This window comes from Ipomoea triloba, chromosome 8, assembly GCF_003576645.1.
Source record: "Ipomoea triloba cultivar NCNSP0323 chromosome 8, ASM357664v1".
NCBI lineage: Eukaryota > Viridiplantae > Streptophyta > Magnoliopsida > Solanales > Convolvulaceae > Ipomoea > Ipomoea triloba.
In genome coordinates, this window is record NC_044923.1 from 4584504 (window position 1) to 4598589 (window position 14086).

Here is a 14086-nt window from a genome sequence, read left to right on the forward strand (position 1 = left end):
CAAGGAAAGCTATAATGCAAGTAGGAAGAAGAATGAAGAAGAAACAATAGCTAATCATTTTCAGTCTCAAAATTGTATAGTACTAGATTCTTTATAGGGAAATGAAAATGCTAAGGAGTGCAAGTATTCCAATTATCTTAGCAGTTTGTTTTTGGGATTTAATGTATAAGTTTTGAAAGTTTAGAATTAGTGTTTAGCATATGGGCTAATGTTTTTGGGATTCTTTGTGCTGACAGTTTTGTGTATATGGGCTAATGTTCTGACTTAAAGCATTTGTGCTGACAGTTTTCATAACACATTGCAATGTGCATGTGATAGAATGACTTGATTTTTGTAACATTTGGAAACTTATATGATGCATTTTAAGAAGAAATCACTTTATAATTATACTAAAAAGTCCTTTTAAGTATACCTGATCAAACAAAAGCATTGTGTGGAATCACCTGCCTAGGATGATGTTCTCAGAATGGTTACTCAGTTGAAAATAGCATTTGTAGTCCAATACCTGTGTAGAAAATAAAATAATAGTAAGTCATTGTGGATTCCCCACTATTATCCTAAAGATTTGAACTATATGGACACAGTATCAATAAAAAATTCTTAATGAAACTAAGTGTTCATCAAAATGACAGTTTGTTGATCCCAAGTACGGGATGGTCTTAGGTCAACAGACTTAAGTTAATAGACTTAATGCATGAGAGTTGAATAAATGATTTAAATCTTATTAATAGAGAAAATAGGAACACAGTCACCTTTAAATTTGATTTTTAGAAATAAACCTGTAAATAAAATTGGAATTCGACTACGTAAAACGAACTGCAAAATGCTCTATTTCATGACATATTAGCAAACTATACCTTGAATATAGCATCAGAATGAAAATTCATCATTTGCATAAACTAGAAAACAGATGTTAGCAAACAATGATTTCGGAAATCATTTAAATATATAAGAAATACAAAGTACCAATGTCCAGGAACTATACTTAGTTACATAAGTATCTACCAAAGATTCTTCATAGGGAAATGAACTGTAGCCATAATTCCACCTTTTAGTCTTCCAACAACAACATCATTCACTGCAGAATTTTGTCTTAAAGATCTTAAGTAAATTTAGATTCAAATCAAACCAACCAAATACCCAGATAAATGTCAGTAACTACAACCTGTTATAGCTGCATACATACTAAACAGTCTTGAAGATATTATATTATAACAGGAGAATTGAAAACACCCACACAACATGCCATACTAGAGCTATTCAAGAAGATGAAGAAACTCAGCAATTCAACAATCATTGGCAAGAAGAGGAAGAAAATAGCTGAAAACAAAGGTAAGTTTCAAACTATTACTTCAAATTATAGTTTTGTAGCTACTTGATTTTGATAAATTTCTGTACTTAATAGATGCTAAACAAGTAATAGATCAGTAATTCGATTGCGATAAATGATTAGTTTATAAATTCCATTACATGCTGTACAAATCCAGAGTAATAGATTCACAACAAAAATAGATACTTACTAGGGTTATTTAGTTGAAATCAGAACTAAATAGGTTTATTCATAGCGAGAAGAGCTATTCCAGAGTTTAGAAATTCCCCAAAACAGATCCGATTAGAACCACTATCTGCAAAAATCGTACTGTTGCTCTACAATCTAGGTACGAATTAGGAAGAAAGAGTAAAAAACGAAGGTTAGCTATTGATTTTCAAGCACCCAGCAGAATTAGTAACATCTATGAAAAGCATAACTTCAACTACATGATTAACAAAAGTTTAGTATTAGATCTAAAACAAAATCAAAGACTTAGCTCGGTTTCCTTAGTTGAAATCTGCATTGGGATCCCCAGAAATGGTCTTCAATCGCTAGCAAATAGGAGTAAACATGTTCGATTTAGGTTCGATTGCCCCCAATACTTACTCGAAATGGTGGTATAGTGTTCACCCTCGGTCGGAACGACCTAGCTCGGACCCAGTACTTCAATTCTGCAGTGCGATCGCCAGAAATGGTGACCGTTGTTCGGCCAAATTCGCCAAACAGGATCGATTTAGGTTCGATCTCCACCAATACTCAGTCGAAATGGTGGTATAGGGTTCACCGTCGGTCGGAATTAAGAAGAGAAAACAAAACCCAGATCTCAAGATAGCTAATGACCGTGGTTTCCCTTTTGCTCAACGCCAGAGATGAATTGCCTAATTATCTTTTTTTTTTAAAAAGCAATTGCCTAATTATCTAATTGCTTTGATTGGGTTATTTGGGTATTGTGAAACTGCTAATGGGCTCATTTTGTACCCAAATTTAGTAGGCTAAATATAATACAATAATAGGGCCTGATATAAAGTCCCAAAATATGTTATATTAACATTACATCTAATTTTCTTTATTGGGTTGTATATGCTTAGTATAAATGCAGTTTTTTACATACGTTAGTTAAAATAAAATAGAGCAATTAAAATTTAATTGCATGTAATTATTATTGTACTATAGTAATACTATGATAAAATGACTGTAATGTTGTGACAATTTTTTATTATGTGCAGAGAACGAAAAACCACAATTCCCGGTTCATAGTAAAATTCAGAGTCCTGGATCTGGAAATGGATTGCAGCAATCCAATCACTACGTCTTTGGTGTTTTTGAAAATTCCATCAATTCACCATTGAGCATTATAACTCATAGTAAGTATTCATATAACTTACCTCATACATATCATAAGTTTTATTCATTTATTTGCATTGGTATTTGTCTGGTGCTATTAATAGTTTTTTTAAATTAATTTTTCTACCCTTTGAGAAAATTTCAGGTGGTATATTAGTCAAATCGAGTATTACTTGCACCAAAAAACTGTGTCAAGGTGAAAGATCGAATAAAGGTATGGACTACATTAAATAACATTCTATTTAGATTTTGCCAATGTTAGACTTACAAAAGATGTCATTGCAAATTACAGAGACAGGCTCAGTAGAATTGACACAACTTCGAGTTCCATTTAATGATTTGACTAATGGTTAGTTTTCCTACGCTATACAAATTTGGTTCATTTCAATTGCAGCAACGTGTACCGCACGTTGTGACCAAACATGCAGTTTTTGTCACTTTCGTTAAGTTCTTTTAAAAAATCATTTTATACTGTCATTAGTGGGATGTAATGTTTTTACTTTAATTTATAAGCTTTCTACCCAATGCTTTTTCAATTTCTTGGTTTAAGATTAAATACTAATCTTAATGAAATGATCTCTTTGTTAAACAGGTAAATATGATGGTCAATGTTCGTTGTGCCCACCAACTCATACAAACAGTAATCCCTTAAGGTCAAATTTATCCTTTGATTATTGTCGTAATTTAGAAGATGAGTTTGCACAGGTTTTGCAAGAAACAACGCCGGTTACATGCGGATTTAAGGGTACGCAAATGGTTTTACAATTTTGAATTTTCTTTAATGGTATACATATTTAATAAGTTTTGTATTACATTAAATACTATTTATTGTTATTAGTAGAAAGGAAATGCTAATTTTATTACTAATTCATTTTGTTAGTTGCATTGGGCTTTCAGTTGTATTTCATATTTTTGATAGAAGCCTGCATTGGAATATTTTTTTTTCAGGAAAGTATTTGCCTAATTGTTTGTTGGAAACCAGCTGCAATATGCAAAGTAGTGGGATAATTTCTCATGAATCAGGGCCAGTGGTTCGAAATTTCGAACAATTGTTACTTAATGTTGACACAAATAAAGACGCTTTAGTGGGCCAACAAAGTGGTATGGATATTTGTATTAAGTACTTACATTGCTGTTATATTTAATTCAAATACATTAAATACCATTTACTCTAACAGAAAGGAAATGTTAATTTTAATAAGTAGTGCATTGTATTAAGTACTTACATTGCTGTTATATTTAATTTAAGTTAATAGAAATTGTCATTGTAAATGTTCTTTTTTTCAGGTAATTATTTGCCTAATTGTTCTTTGGAAACTAATTGCATTATGCAAAGAAGTGAAAAAAGGACGCATGAATCACCACAAGTTGTTTGTAATTTAGAAGAATTGTTCCTTAATGTTGATAGAGTCAATGACGCTTATGATCCCCTAGATGCTGGTATGATTTTTTTTTATACCACACATTATTTATTCATGATAATGTTTTTTTAACTGTTATGTATTACAAAAAATATATCGTTTATCATTTCCTTTCATGTTACAGTTACTTACCACGATATTGGTGACCCCACTAATATATGTGAACACTGCAATGCAATCTTCTGGTTTGAAGAGCGAGTCAATAAGTCGGTGCGCAATAAAACACCAAAATATTCATCGTGCTGTGGACATGGGAAAATCAAGTTGCCCAAAATGCGGATACCTCCTAAAAGGATTTTTGACCTTTTCTTTACTAAAGGACAAAAACAAAAAGAATTTCTACAACACATTAGGAGGTACAATAACATGTTTTCGTTTACTTCATTAGGAGCAAAAGTCGACAAATCCATAAACATCGGTAATTCCCCACCCATTTTTAGAATCAATGGACAAAACTTTCATTTAATGGGAGGATTACTTCCGCAACAAGGAAATAAGCCCAAATTTGCCCAGCTATACATCCATGACACAGAAAATGAGGTGGAAAACCGCATCAACGCATTTAGGTAATACTCTTACTGCACTTTATATTTACTATTATCATGTTGTGAAAACTTATATTAATTTATTTTGTATCAGCCTTTCACAAAATATCGATCAATTACATGTCACTATAGTGGAAGATATTAAGCAAGATTTAGATGATCACAATGTGTTGGTGAAATCATTCCGGTTAGTAAGAAATCAAATTCAATCTAATCCAAGAGTAGAGTTTAAGATGAGGTTGATTGGTAAACGGAATGCTGATGCCAGGACATACAACTTACCATCTGTATCTGAGGTAGCTGCCTTGATCGTCGGTGACTTGGACCCCACAATGGGTCAACGAGATATTTTGGTTGAGAGTAATGCAGGTGGCCTAAAGAGGATAAATGAGCTCAATCCAGCATATTTGCCTTTGCAGTATCCTATTCTCTTTCCGTATGGCGAAGACGGTTACAGAGAAGATATTCAATTCAATGTCACCAGAAACCAACATGGTGGTGGTAGAGTTCGTGTGTCACAGCGTGAGTTCTTCGCTTTTAGGATACATGAAAGGTTGAATGAAGTATCCACAATGCTATATGCTAGGAGACTTTTCCAGCAATTTCTGGTGGATGCATACACCATGGTTGAATCTAGCAGGCTTCTGTATATTAGAAACAATCAAAAGGCATTGAGATGTGAAGCGTATAAAGGACTTTCAGATGCTTTGACCAGAGGAGAAGTTGATACCAGCAAACAAGGTAAAAGAATAATTTTACCATCAAGCTTCACTTGCGGTGCTAGGTATATGATTCAGAATTATCAGGATGCAATGGCAATTTGTCGACACAAGGGATATCCAAACTTATTTATCACTTTCACATGTAATCCAAAGTGGCCTGAGATTCAAAGATACATGCAAAAATGCAATTTGAAAGCCGAAGATAGGCCTGACATTATATGTAGGATTTTCAAGCTGAAGTTAGATTCTTTAGTGAAAGAAATAAGATCAGGGAATCTATTTGGTGTTGTCACTGCAGGTATCATGCATTTTTTAATTATGTTAATTCATAATAGAGAAAATGTTTCAAATTTACTTTCACTTTTTAATGCATAATATAGTAAACTTACATTTAACTTCTATTTTGTTTGCTTTTCGTGTAGTGGTATATACTATTGAATTTCAGAAGCGTGGATTACCGCACGCTCACATTCTAATATTCCTACAAAGATTGGTAATACCCTTTACATCAGAAACTATGGACAATTTCATTTCCGCAGAAATTCCGGACAAAGAAGTAGACATTGATTACTACCAAGCTGTTCAAGAATTTATGATTCACGGTCCATGTGGTATAGAAAAGCCCAAATCTCCGTGCATGGTTAACAACAAGTGTTCAAAACACTTCCCAAAGAAATTTGTTGATGTATCCACTTTGGATGACGACGGGTATCCAATTTACAAGCGTCGTGACAATGGTAAAACTGTGGAGAAGAATGGTGTGCAATTGGATAACAGATATGTCGTACCACATAATAGATACTTGCTTCTCAAATATAAGGCCCACATCAACGTAGAATGGTGTAACCAATCTAGGTCAATCAAGTATCTGTTTAAGTATGTGAACAAAGGTAATGATAGGGTCACAGCGGAATTCTATAGAAGCACCACTGATGAGCGGTCAAATGAGGTTGTAGATGAAATCAGCATGTATTATGATTGCAGGTATGTTTCTGCATGCGAAGCAGCTTGGAGGCTTCTTAGCTTTGATGTCCAATTTAGGCACCCTCCAGTGGAAAGATTAAGTTTTCATCTTCCGGATTGCCAATCAGTTGTGTTCGAGGATGATGACCGTATTGAAAATGTACTTAATCGACCGACAGTAAATCAAAGCATGTTCACTGCATGGTTTGATGCTAACAAGAAATTTGATTCTGCTAGGGCCTTGCCTTATATTGACATGCCAACCAAGTTTGTGTGGAAGAAGGATATTAGAGAGTGGCATCCAAGGCAGAGAGGGTTCGCTATTGGAAGAATTTTTTATGTACCTCCCGGAAGCGGTGAAATATATTACTTGAGATGTCTCCTAAATGTAGTTCGAGGTCCTACAAATTTTGAAGACATTAAGTCATATAAGGGTGTAATATATCCAACTTTTCGAGATGTCTGCTATGCCAGAGGGTTGTTAGATGATGATCAAGAGTACATTGATGCAATTAATGAAGCAAGTCAGTGGGCTACTGCTGCAGCAATGAGGAAATTATTTGTCATATTACTTACCTCAAACTTGATTAACCGCCCGGAAAATGTTTGGAATGAAGTGTGGCATCACCTATCAGAGGATGTACAATATAACAGACGTAGAGTGTTGCAAGATAGAGGTATGTGAAAAGGTTATTTAATATACTCTTTATGTTTTAAATTTTTTTAAAATTATTTTTGAGACAATTTCTTTTTTAAAATTCAGAGTTGTGTTTATCTGATGATGACAAGAAGAATTTGGCGCTGATTGAAATTGAGCGATTATTACAATTGTACAACAAGACCTTGAGCGATTATCCTCACATGCCAACTCCAAACTATGATTCAGAATGGCGATGTGATAATAGGCTGTTGTTTGCTGAGCTCAATTATGATCGTGTTGCATTAAGAGATGAGAGTGAGTTGATGGAAAAGCAATTGACTGATGAGCAAACTATTGTATACGATACTATTCTACACGATATCCAGCAACATAATGGGGGCCTCTACTTCGTATACGGATACGGTGGTACATGGAAAACATTTGTTTGGAAGGCCCTATCAGCAAAAATACGGTCACAGGGTGATATTGTCATCAACGTTGCATCTAGCGGTATTGCATCTTTGCTTTTGCCAGGAGGTCGAACTGCACACTCAAGATTTGCCATACCGATTGGTGTTACCGAAGATTCCACATGCAACATCGCTCCGGGAAGCCACCTTGCCGAATTAATTGTAAAGTGCAAGCTTATAATATGGGATGAAGCACCAATGATGCACAAACACTGCTTCGAGGCCCTTGATCGAACATTGCGTGATCTATTGCGCTTCAGTGATCCTCATAGTAACAAAAAAACTTTTGGTGGCAAGACTGTGGTTTTGGGCGGTGATTTCAGACAAATTTTGCCAGTTGTCCCTAAAGGTTCGAGGCAAGATATTGTTTCAGCTTCAATCAACTCTTCTTATCTGTGGGATTCCTGTAAAGTTCTTAGGTTAACAAAGAATCTAAGACTGAACAATAGGGAACCAGGAGTTGATATGCAAAAGGTTGAACAATTTGCGTCATGGTTAGCTGCTATCGGAGATGGTACAATGGGGGGTCCTAATGATGGTTATGCAAATGTCGAAATCCCTAATGAAATGTTGTTGCCATCCACTGGTGATCACATAGCCACAATTGTTGATAGCATATTCCCAATGTTCAAAGAGGGTTGTTGTCAGGTTCAATACATGGAAAGTCGTGCAATTTTGGCTCCAACACTAGATGTCGTCAATGCAATCAATGAGTATATGACTAATTTGCATGTCGCTGAAAGCAAGACCTATCTAAGTTGGGACACAGTATGCAAATCTGATTCAAGTGATGGTATCCTAAATGATATGCACACTCCTGAGTTTCTAAATGGTTTAAAAGCTTCTGGAATCCCTAACCATGCTTTAACTTTAAAGGTTGGCTCTCCCGTGATGTTATTGAGAAACATAGATCACTCGATGGGGCTATGCAATGGTACAAGACTCATAATTACCAGGTTATCGGATCATGTTGTGGAAGCAAAGATTGTAACTGGAAACAATGCAGACAAAATTGTCCTGATTCCACGGATGTCAATGACCCCTACTGATACAAGATTGCCGTTCAAATTCCAAAGAAGGCAATTTCCTTTAATGCTCTCATACGCAATGACTATCAACAAGAGCCAAGGTCAAACTTTGACGCATGTAGGGTTACTCTTAAGGAAACCGGTATTTGTTCATGGACAACTTTACGTTGCTGCTTCAAGGATTAGCAACCCTAAAGGTTTAAAAATTCTAATAGCCAATGAAGGAGTAGAAAGTACTAATTCTACTACCAATGTTGTGTACCATGAAGTTTTTAATAATTTGTAAATTACTATTTCTAAATAATATAGTGGTTGAATGAGTACCATCAGAACCAAAATCCAGCACAATGTTTGCCATTAAGTTTTTAATAACATTTAAGTTCTTAATCTTAAATTTTTCTTTTCCTGTTTAATAAATATCATTAATCTCATCCGTGCATCGCACGGGTATAATACTAGTGATGGGAAAATACCAAAAGTAATCCAGATAAATTATGTATAACTAGTTCAACTAATAGATTATTGACAATAATCAAACTTGTAATAAGTTTTGATAAGTATTAATGTTGTATATGTGATACTTATTAATGTTGCTCTTTTGGTATGCATTAAATTAAAGTTGTATATGTTTACATAAATATATATGGCCTTGATGTTAAAGAACTCTTTAACTTCAATATTTTGTTTGGCCATTATTTCGATTAAATGAAAAAGACTGATTAACTAGTTGAAGATCTTGATTGTTGCGTACTTGCGTACTTGACATGATGACAATAAAAACTTACTACTTTTGTTTAGATGCTGTCCCATAATTATTACTTTATTATATACTAATTATCTATATATCCAGATATATTATCATGTTCAAAAAATAATAATATCTAATAATCAGTAAATAATAATAAAAATAATATTATATTATCTAGATATTTTTTTAAAAAAAATATACAAAATCTATCAGAATAAAATAAAATATTAATATAGTTTATTTTTTTAAAAAAATAAAATATTAATATAAGTAGTAATATCTAGATAATTAATATATGTAATAATATCTTAATATGTAGATATTATTTGATTAACAATTTTACACACCTAGCTATACAATTTTGTTGTGTATTGTGCATCTCTTATATTATTAACTATACAATTTTGCACACCTAGTGTATGGTTATTAAATTCCTTCCACATTTAATTTGATCCATTTTGAACAATTTTTCAGTAAACGTAGTTGAAGTCTCACATGACATTCATGTGAATTATTTGATTTAAACCACAGGTAGATGGAAAAATGGCATAGATTGGTCTTGGGATTAATGTTAATGAAAATTAAACAAAGATTGGTTACAAAGTTGATTGAGATTATGCACTCATTCAAATGTGACGATAATTTGATAATTATGCATCAAATATTGAAAATTTAATAGTCACCACCACATGCAAAAATTGTATGATAATCAAAAGACTAATTAAAAGTTAAAAAAATCAATTTTATTTAAAAAAATTACTTTATTTGTAATTAATATATTACCCATAAATTGAGATATGCTTCACTAGTATCCATGACATGAGAACTCGTTAAATTATAAATTATCGTTTAGTAGCTCCCAACAAGTTATTGTTCATAAAATTGAGATATGCTCCACTAATCTCCAACGTACACATGAGAACTCGTTAAATTATTGTTTAATTTACTGTAATCAGAACTCAATTTTTATTAAAAAATTAATTTATTTTTAGTAAATATATATTTCATAAAATTAAAATATGTTCCACTATTCTCCGAGAAATGAGAATTATAAATTAACGAGAATCAAACTCGTGACTTTTCACTTACAAAGCAAACGCACTACCACTATGCTATGGAAGTAATTGACATAGATATAGAAGCAAAGAGAAGGAATCATGGTAAGTTTTTTGTTAACTAATGAGATAAATGAAAGTGTACAATAAATTCGTATAGAATTTGGATCAAATAAAAAGAGGTGTATGTTTAGGTAAAAAGAAAAGGGGTGAGATCTCAACTTTTGATACGGTCTAGATTACGCCTCTGAATGAAAGGAAACAAAATATATATATATATATATATATATATATATATATATATATATATATATATATATATATGATGACATTTTGATAAATTTGTCTAACTTTGAAGTGCAAAGATTTATACTATAAAGTGCATAAATTTATACTACTAGTACAAAGAGTAATATAAGTTCAAAAAAAATGGTGACATTTTGATAATTTTCTCCAATTTTGAAGTGCGAAGATTTATAATACAAAGTGTACAAGTTTTACACTACAAGTGCACAAGTTTATTTTACGAGTGCAAATAGTAATATTATTTTCAGATATTTACAAAAATGTCATTGTATTTTTCTTAAACTAATATTTGAAAGTGCATAAGTATATAGAGTTAATACCATATCGGGTCCTCCAAGTATAGTGATTTTGCCACGTTTGGTCCTAAGTTTTCAAATTGACTATTCGTAGTCTTTTTGGACCATAGATGGTTAAATTTTGAAAGTTGAAGGACCATGTGTTGTTAACTTGGACCATAGATGTTAATACTTTGAAAGTCGAAGGACCATGAGCAGACAATTTGAATGTTTATGACTAAAAGCGACAAAAATCACAAAATCACTATATTTGGAGGATCCCATATGGCACTAACTCTAAGTATATAATATAAACTACAAATGTTTATACTACAAAGTGCAAAAATTTTATATTACAAGTGCATACACTTATACTACAAATTTTGAATTTTTTTTCTTTTTTTTTTTAGAGTCGTTGATCTAAACAGATTAATGGCTCAAATCTTACCTCATTTATTATCTGGACACTTCTTTTCACCCGATATGAATCCGGTAAGTATATATATAATATTATAATGTATTACATCTAAAAATTTTTATATTATTTTTGACCAAAAAAGGGTCTATAATTAAAAATTAGAGACTATATTAACAATTGAAAGATCAAAATAGTAATTTTTCCATTTACTTATACTCAATAGAGAAGTGTTTGAACCGGGAGTTTCGTGTACAGCTCACTCATTCTTTGGTCTCCACGTGGCGCAACACTTTGGCCCGCCGGAATGTCCCTCCTTTCTACTCTCCTATTTTCCTGCAAAAGCTGATCACCAAACAGCGCATATCTTCTCCATTCTCATTCTGTTTTTTGCGTGTTCCCAATTCCAAAACTCTCCAAACCCACAAAGCAATTCGGCAGAATCTCACGTAGTTTAGGGTTTCTCGTTGCTTCAAAGCTTTCTTTCGATCCTGCATTGGCCATGCGTTTCGCATTTTCCGCTTAATCACAGGTAATTCCTTCCTTCTTCCCATTTCTTGTTTTGCTGCTTCGTCGATTCTCGCCCCCCTTGTAGACTTAGAATTTCTTGATTGTGGAAGATTGCAGAATGTTTTTTTTTTCTTTTTTAATTGTTTAGGGTGAAGATAAAATGTGGGTATGCAAAAAGATTTAATTTTTTTGTTAATAATTTGGTCATGCAAAATGTGGCGTGTTTCTTTTAATGCTCGCATTTACATGTAATCATATGAAGTTCAGTACAGTTGGTTCTAATTAATACTCCTCTGCCTAATTTATAGTTCTGCTTTATATGGATATGATATTAAGGCAATAATAACAAGATGTTTAAGAATTGTGAAATTTTTAGCATTTTGTTTTCTTTTAAATCTTCTGTGTTTCTAAAGGTGCTGACCAGCCCACTCTTGTCCTTCAAACTTGATCAGGCCTCAAGCCTCCAATGGATGCTGCTACTGACTACCATTTATGGCAATGAAGTCTGTTGAGATTACTGATTGTTGTTTGCACAAAGATGATTTTATCTGCGCTCTTGACTTCTGCTGGAATCAACACAGTAGTGTGTCTGGTGTGTTTCGGTTTGTATTCAATTTTAAGGAAACAACCAAGCCTCGTTGATGTGTACTTTAGCCAAAATCTTGCTCATGTGCGATTAAAACGATATGATCCCTTTTGCCTTGAACGATTTGTACCTTCTCCTAGTTGGATAGTGAAGGCATGGGAAACATCTGATGAAGAAATAACTTCGATTGGGGGCTTGGATGCTCTGGTCTTTGTCAGGACGATTGTTTTCAGGTGACTATATGCTGCTTTAAATGACTTGTTAGTTTCTTCATGTAAATCTACTTTAAGCTCTTTTATATTGTAGATTAGTTGAAATATCTTGATATTGCTTCCAAGAAAGTACAAATATAAAGAATGGATATTGCAAGGGTATTGGTAATGGCCTTGATAATATTTGAGAGTATATGTTTTATTTTCTAAATCTATCATTCTCAGCTTGACAATATCTCTCCTTTTATTTTTAATTTTAAAGCACATCTTTTTTACTTTTATTTTTCCAATAATCTTCTAATGTTGTGTCAATATCAATGTTTTGGCAATCTTTGAACTTATTTGAAATAATAATCTTGCAGATGCATACACAGCTTGCGTGCTTTTACCAATATAGTTCCATTGGATTTTTGAACTGTGCTTACCTTTGCAGCTACTTTGTTTTGTAGTCTCAGAGTATTCTCGATTGCTGCTATTATGTGCATTTTTGTTGTGCTACCACTTAACTACTTTGGGCAAGAGGTGGAGCATACACACTTTCGTGCAGAGTCATTGGAGCATTTTACCATTGACAATGTCAAGGAAGGGTCAGAATGGTATGAAATATATAATATATACAATATATCTAGTGATCATTGTGACATCTGCGCCTTCTTCATTCTTAAGAATCCAGATGACTAAGTCGTTTCATATTCACATATAGACGCTTGTTGCAAAAATACATGATCCTTTTGACCTGATGACCATCTAGGGTTGGGAAATAATAATACTTTGTAGAAACTGAAATTAGTTTGCTGATTGTTCTTTCAAGCCAACTCGTTTAAATATAATAGATTCCATTCACAATTTACAAATTTTAATTCTTGAATTGCTTCTTTATCTCCTGTTCTCTATCTTTTTGCACTGCAATTTGCTTCTTTTGATTGTCTTTACTTTTCCTTGTCAGGCTCTGGGTACACTGCCTTACATTATACATCATTAGCTGTTCTGCTTGTATTCTTCTTTATGTTGTAAGCATATAAAAGTCCTATTCTTATTCATTATCCATTATTTTCATTTTTTAAAACAAAAAATATTGTGGACCTTCAAGAAATATCTGCTTCTTTCATCATTGAAGTTTTGCCTCCTGTTTTTAGGAGTTCGAAAACATCACGACAATGAGGTTGGGCTACATTACTTCATCTGCTTCTAACCCAAGTTATTTCACAATTCTTGTTCGTGGCATCCCGCATTCTCCAGAAGAATCATACAGTGACACCGTGGCAAAATTCTTTACAAATTACTATGCACCAAGTTATTTATCTCATCAAATGTTATATCGGTCTGGTTCTGTTCAAAAATTGGTAGTAAGTATCTGATGACCTTTTTCTGATTGTCTGTGATGGAAGCCTTTCCCAGTTCCCCCCCCCCCCCCCCCCCCCCCCCCCCCCCCCCCCCCCCCCCCCCCCCCCCCCCCCCCCCCCCCCCCCCCCCCCCCCCCCCCCCCCCCCCCCCCCCCCCCCCCCCCCCCCCCCCCCCCCCCCCCCCCCCCCCC

At 33.8% G+C, this 14086-nt stretch overlaps 2 protein-coding genes across 4 annotated transcripts in view; both read left to right on the forward strand.

Moving 5' to 3' along the window:
- Positions 1–1268: 1268 nt before the first annotated feature.
- LOC116027603 lies at positions 1269–8765 on the forward strand. Its single transcript, XM_031269309.1, has 10 exons — positions 1269–1332; positions 2539–2676; positions 2802–2870; positions 3249–3401; positions 3944–4096; positions 4202–4643; positions 4717–5642; positions 5767–6984; positions 7071–8642; positions 8755–8765. The coding sequence occupies exons 1-10, from the start codon at positions 1269–1271 to the stop codon at positions 8763–8765; spliced, it is 4746 nt and encodes a 1581-aa protein (XP_031125169.1).
- A 2801-nt stretch (positions 8766–11566) lies between these two features.
- The window catches only part of LOC116026603 (CSC1-like protein RXW8), an 8491-nt gene continuing 5971 nt past the window's right edge, over positions 11567–14086 (forward strand). Inside the window, exons 1-5 of one of the 3 annotated variants that reach the window (XM_031267928.1) lie at positions 11567–11776; positions 12207–12573; positions 13002–13148; positions 13499–13562; positions 13689–13898. In XM_031267928.1, coding sequence (XP_031123788.1) covers positions 12293–12573; positions 13002–13148; positions 13499–13562; positions 13689–13898 — 702 coding nt within the window. In that variant the 5' untranslated portion in view covers positions 11567–11776; positions 12207–12292. Of the gene's footprint in view, positions 11777–12167; positions 12574–13001; positions 13149–13498; positions 13563–13688; positions 13899–14086 lie in introns of all 3 variants that reach the window. The other 2 variants (XM_031267927.1, XM_031267926.1) reach the window with 2 other exon arrangements.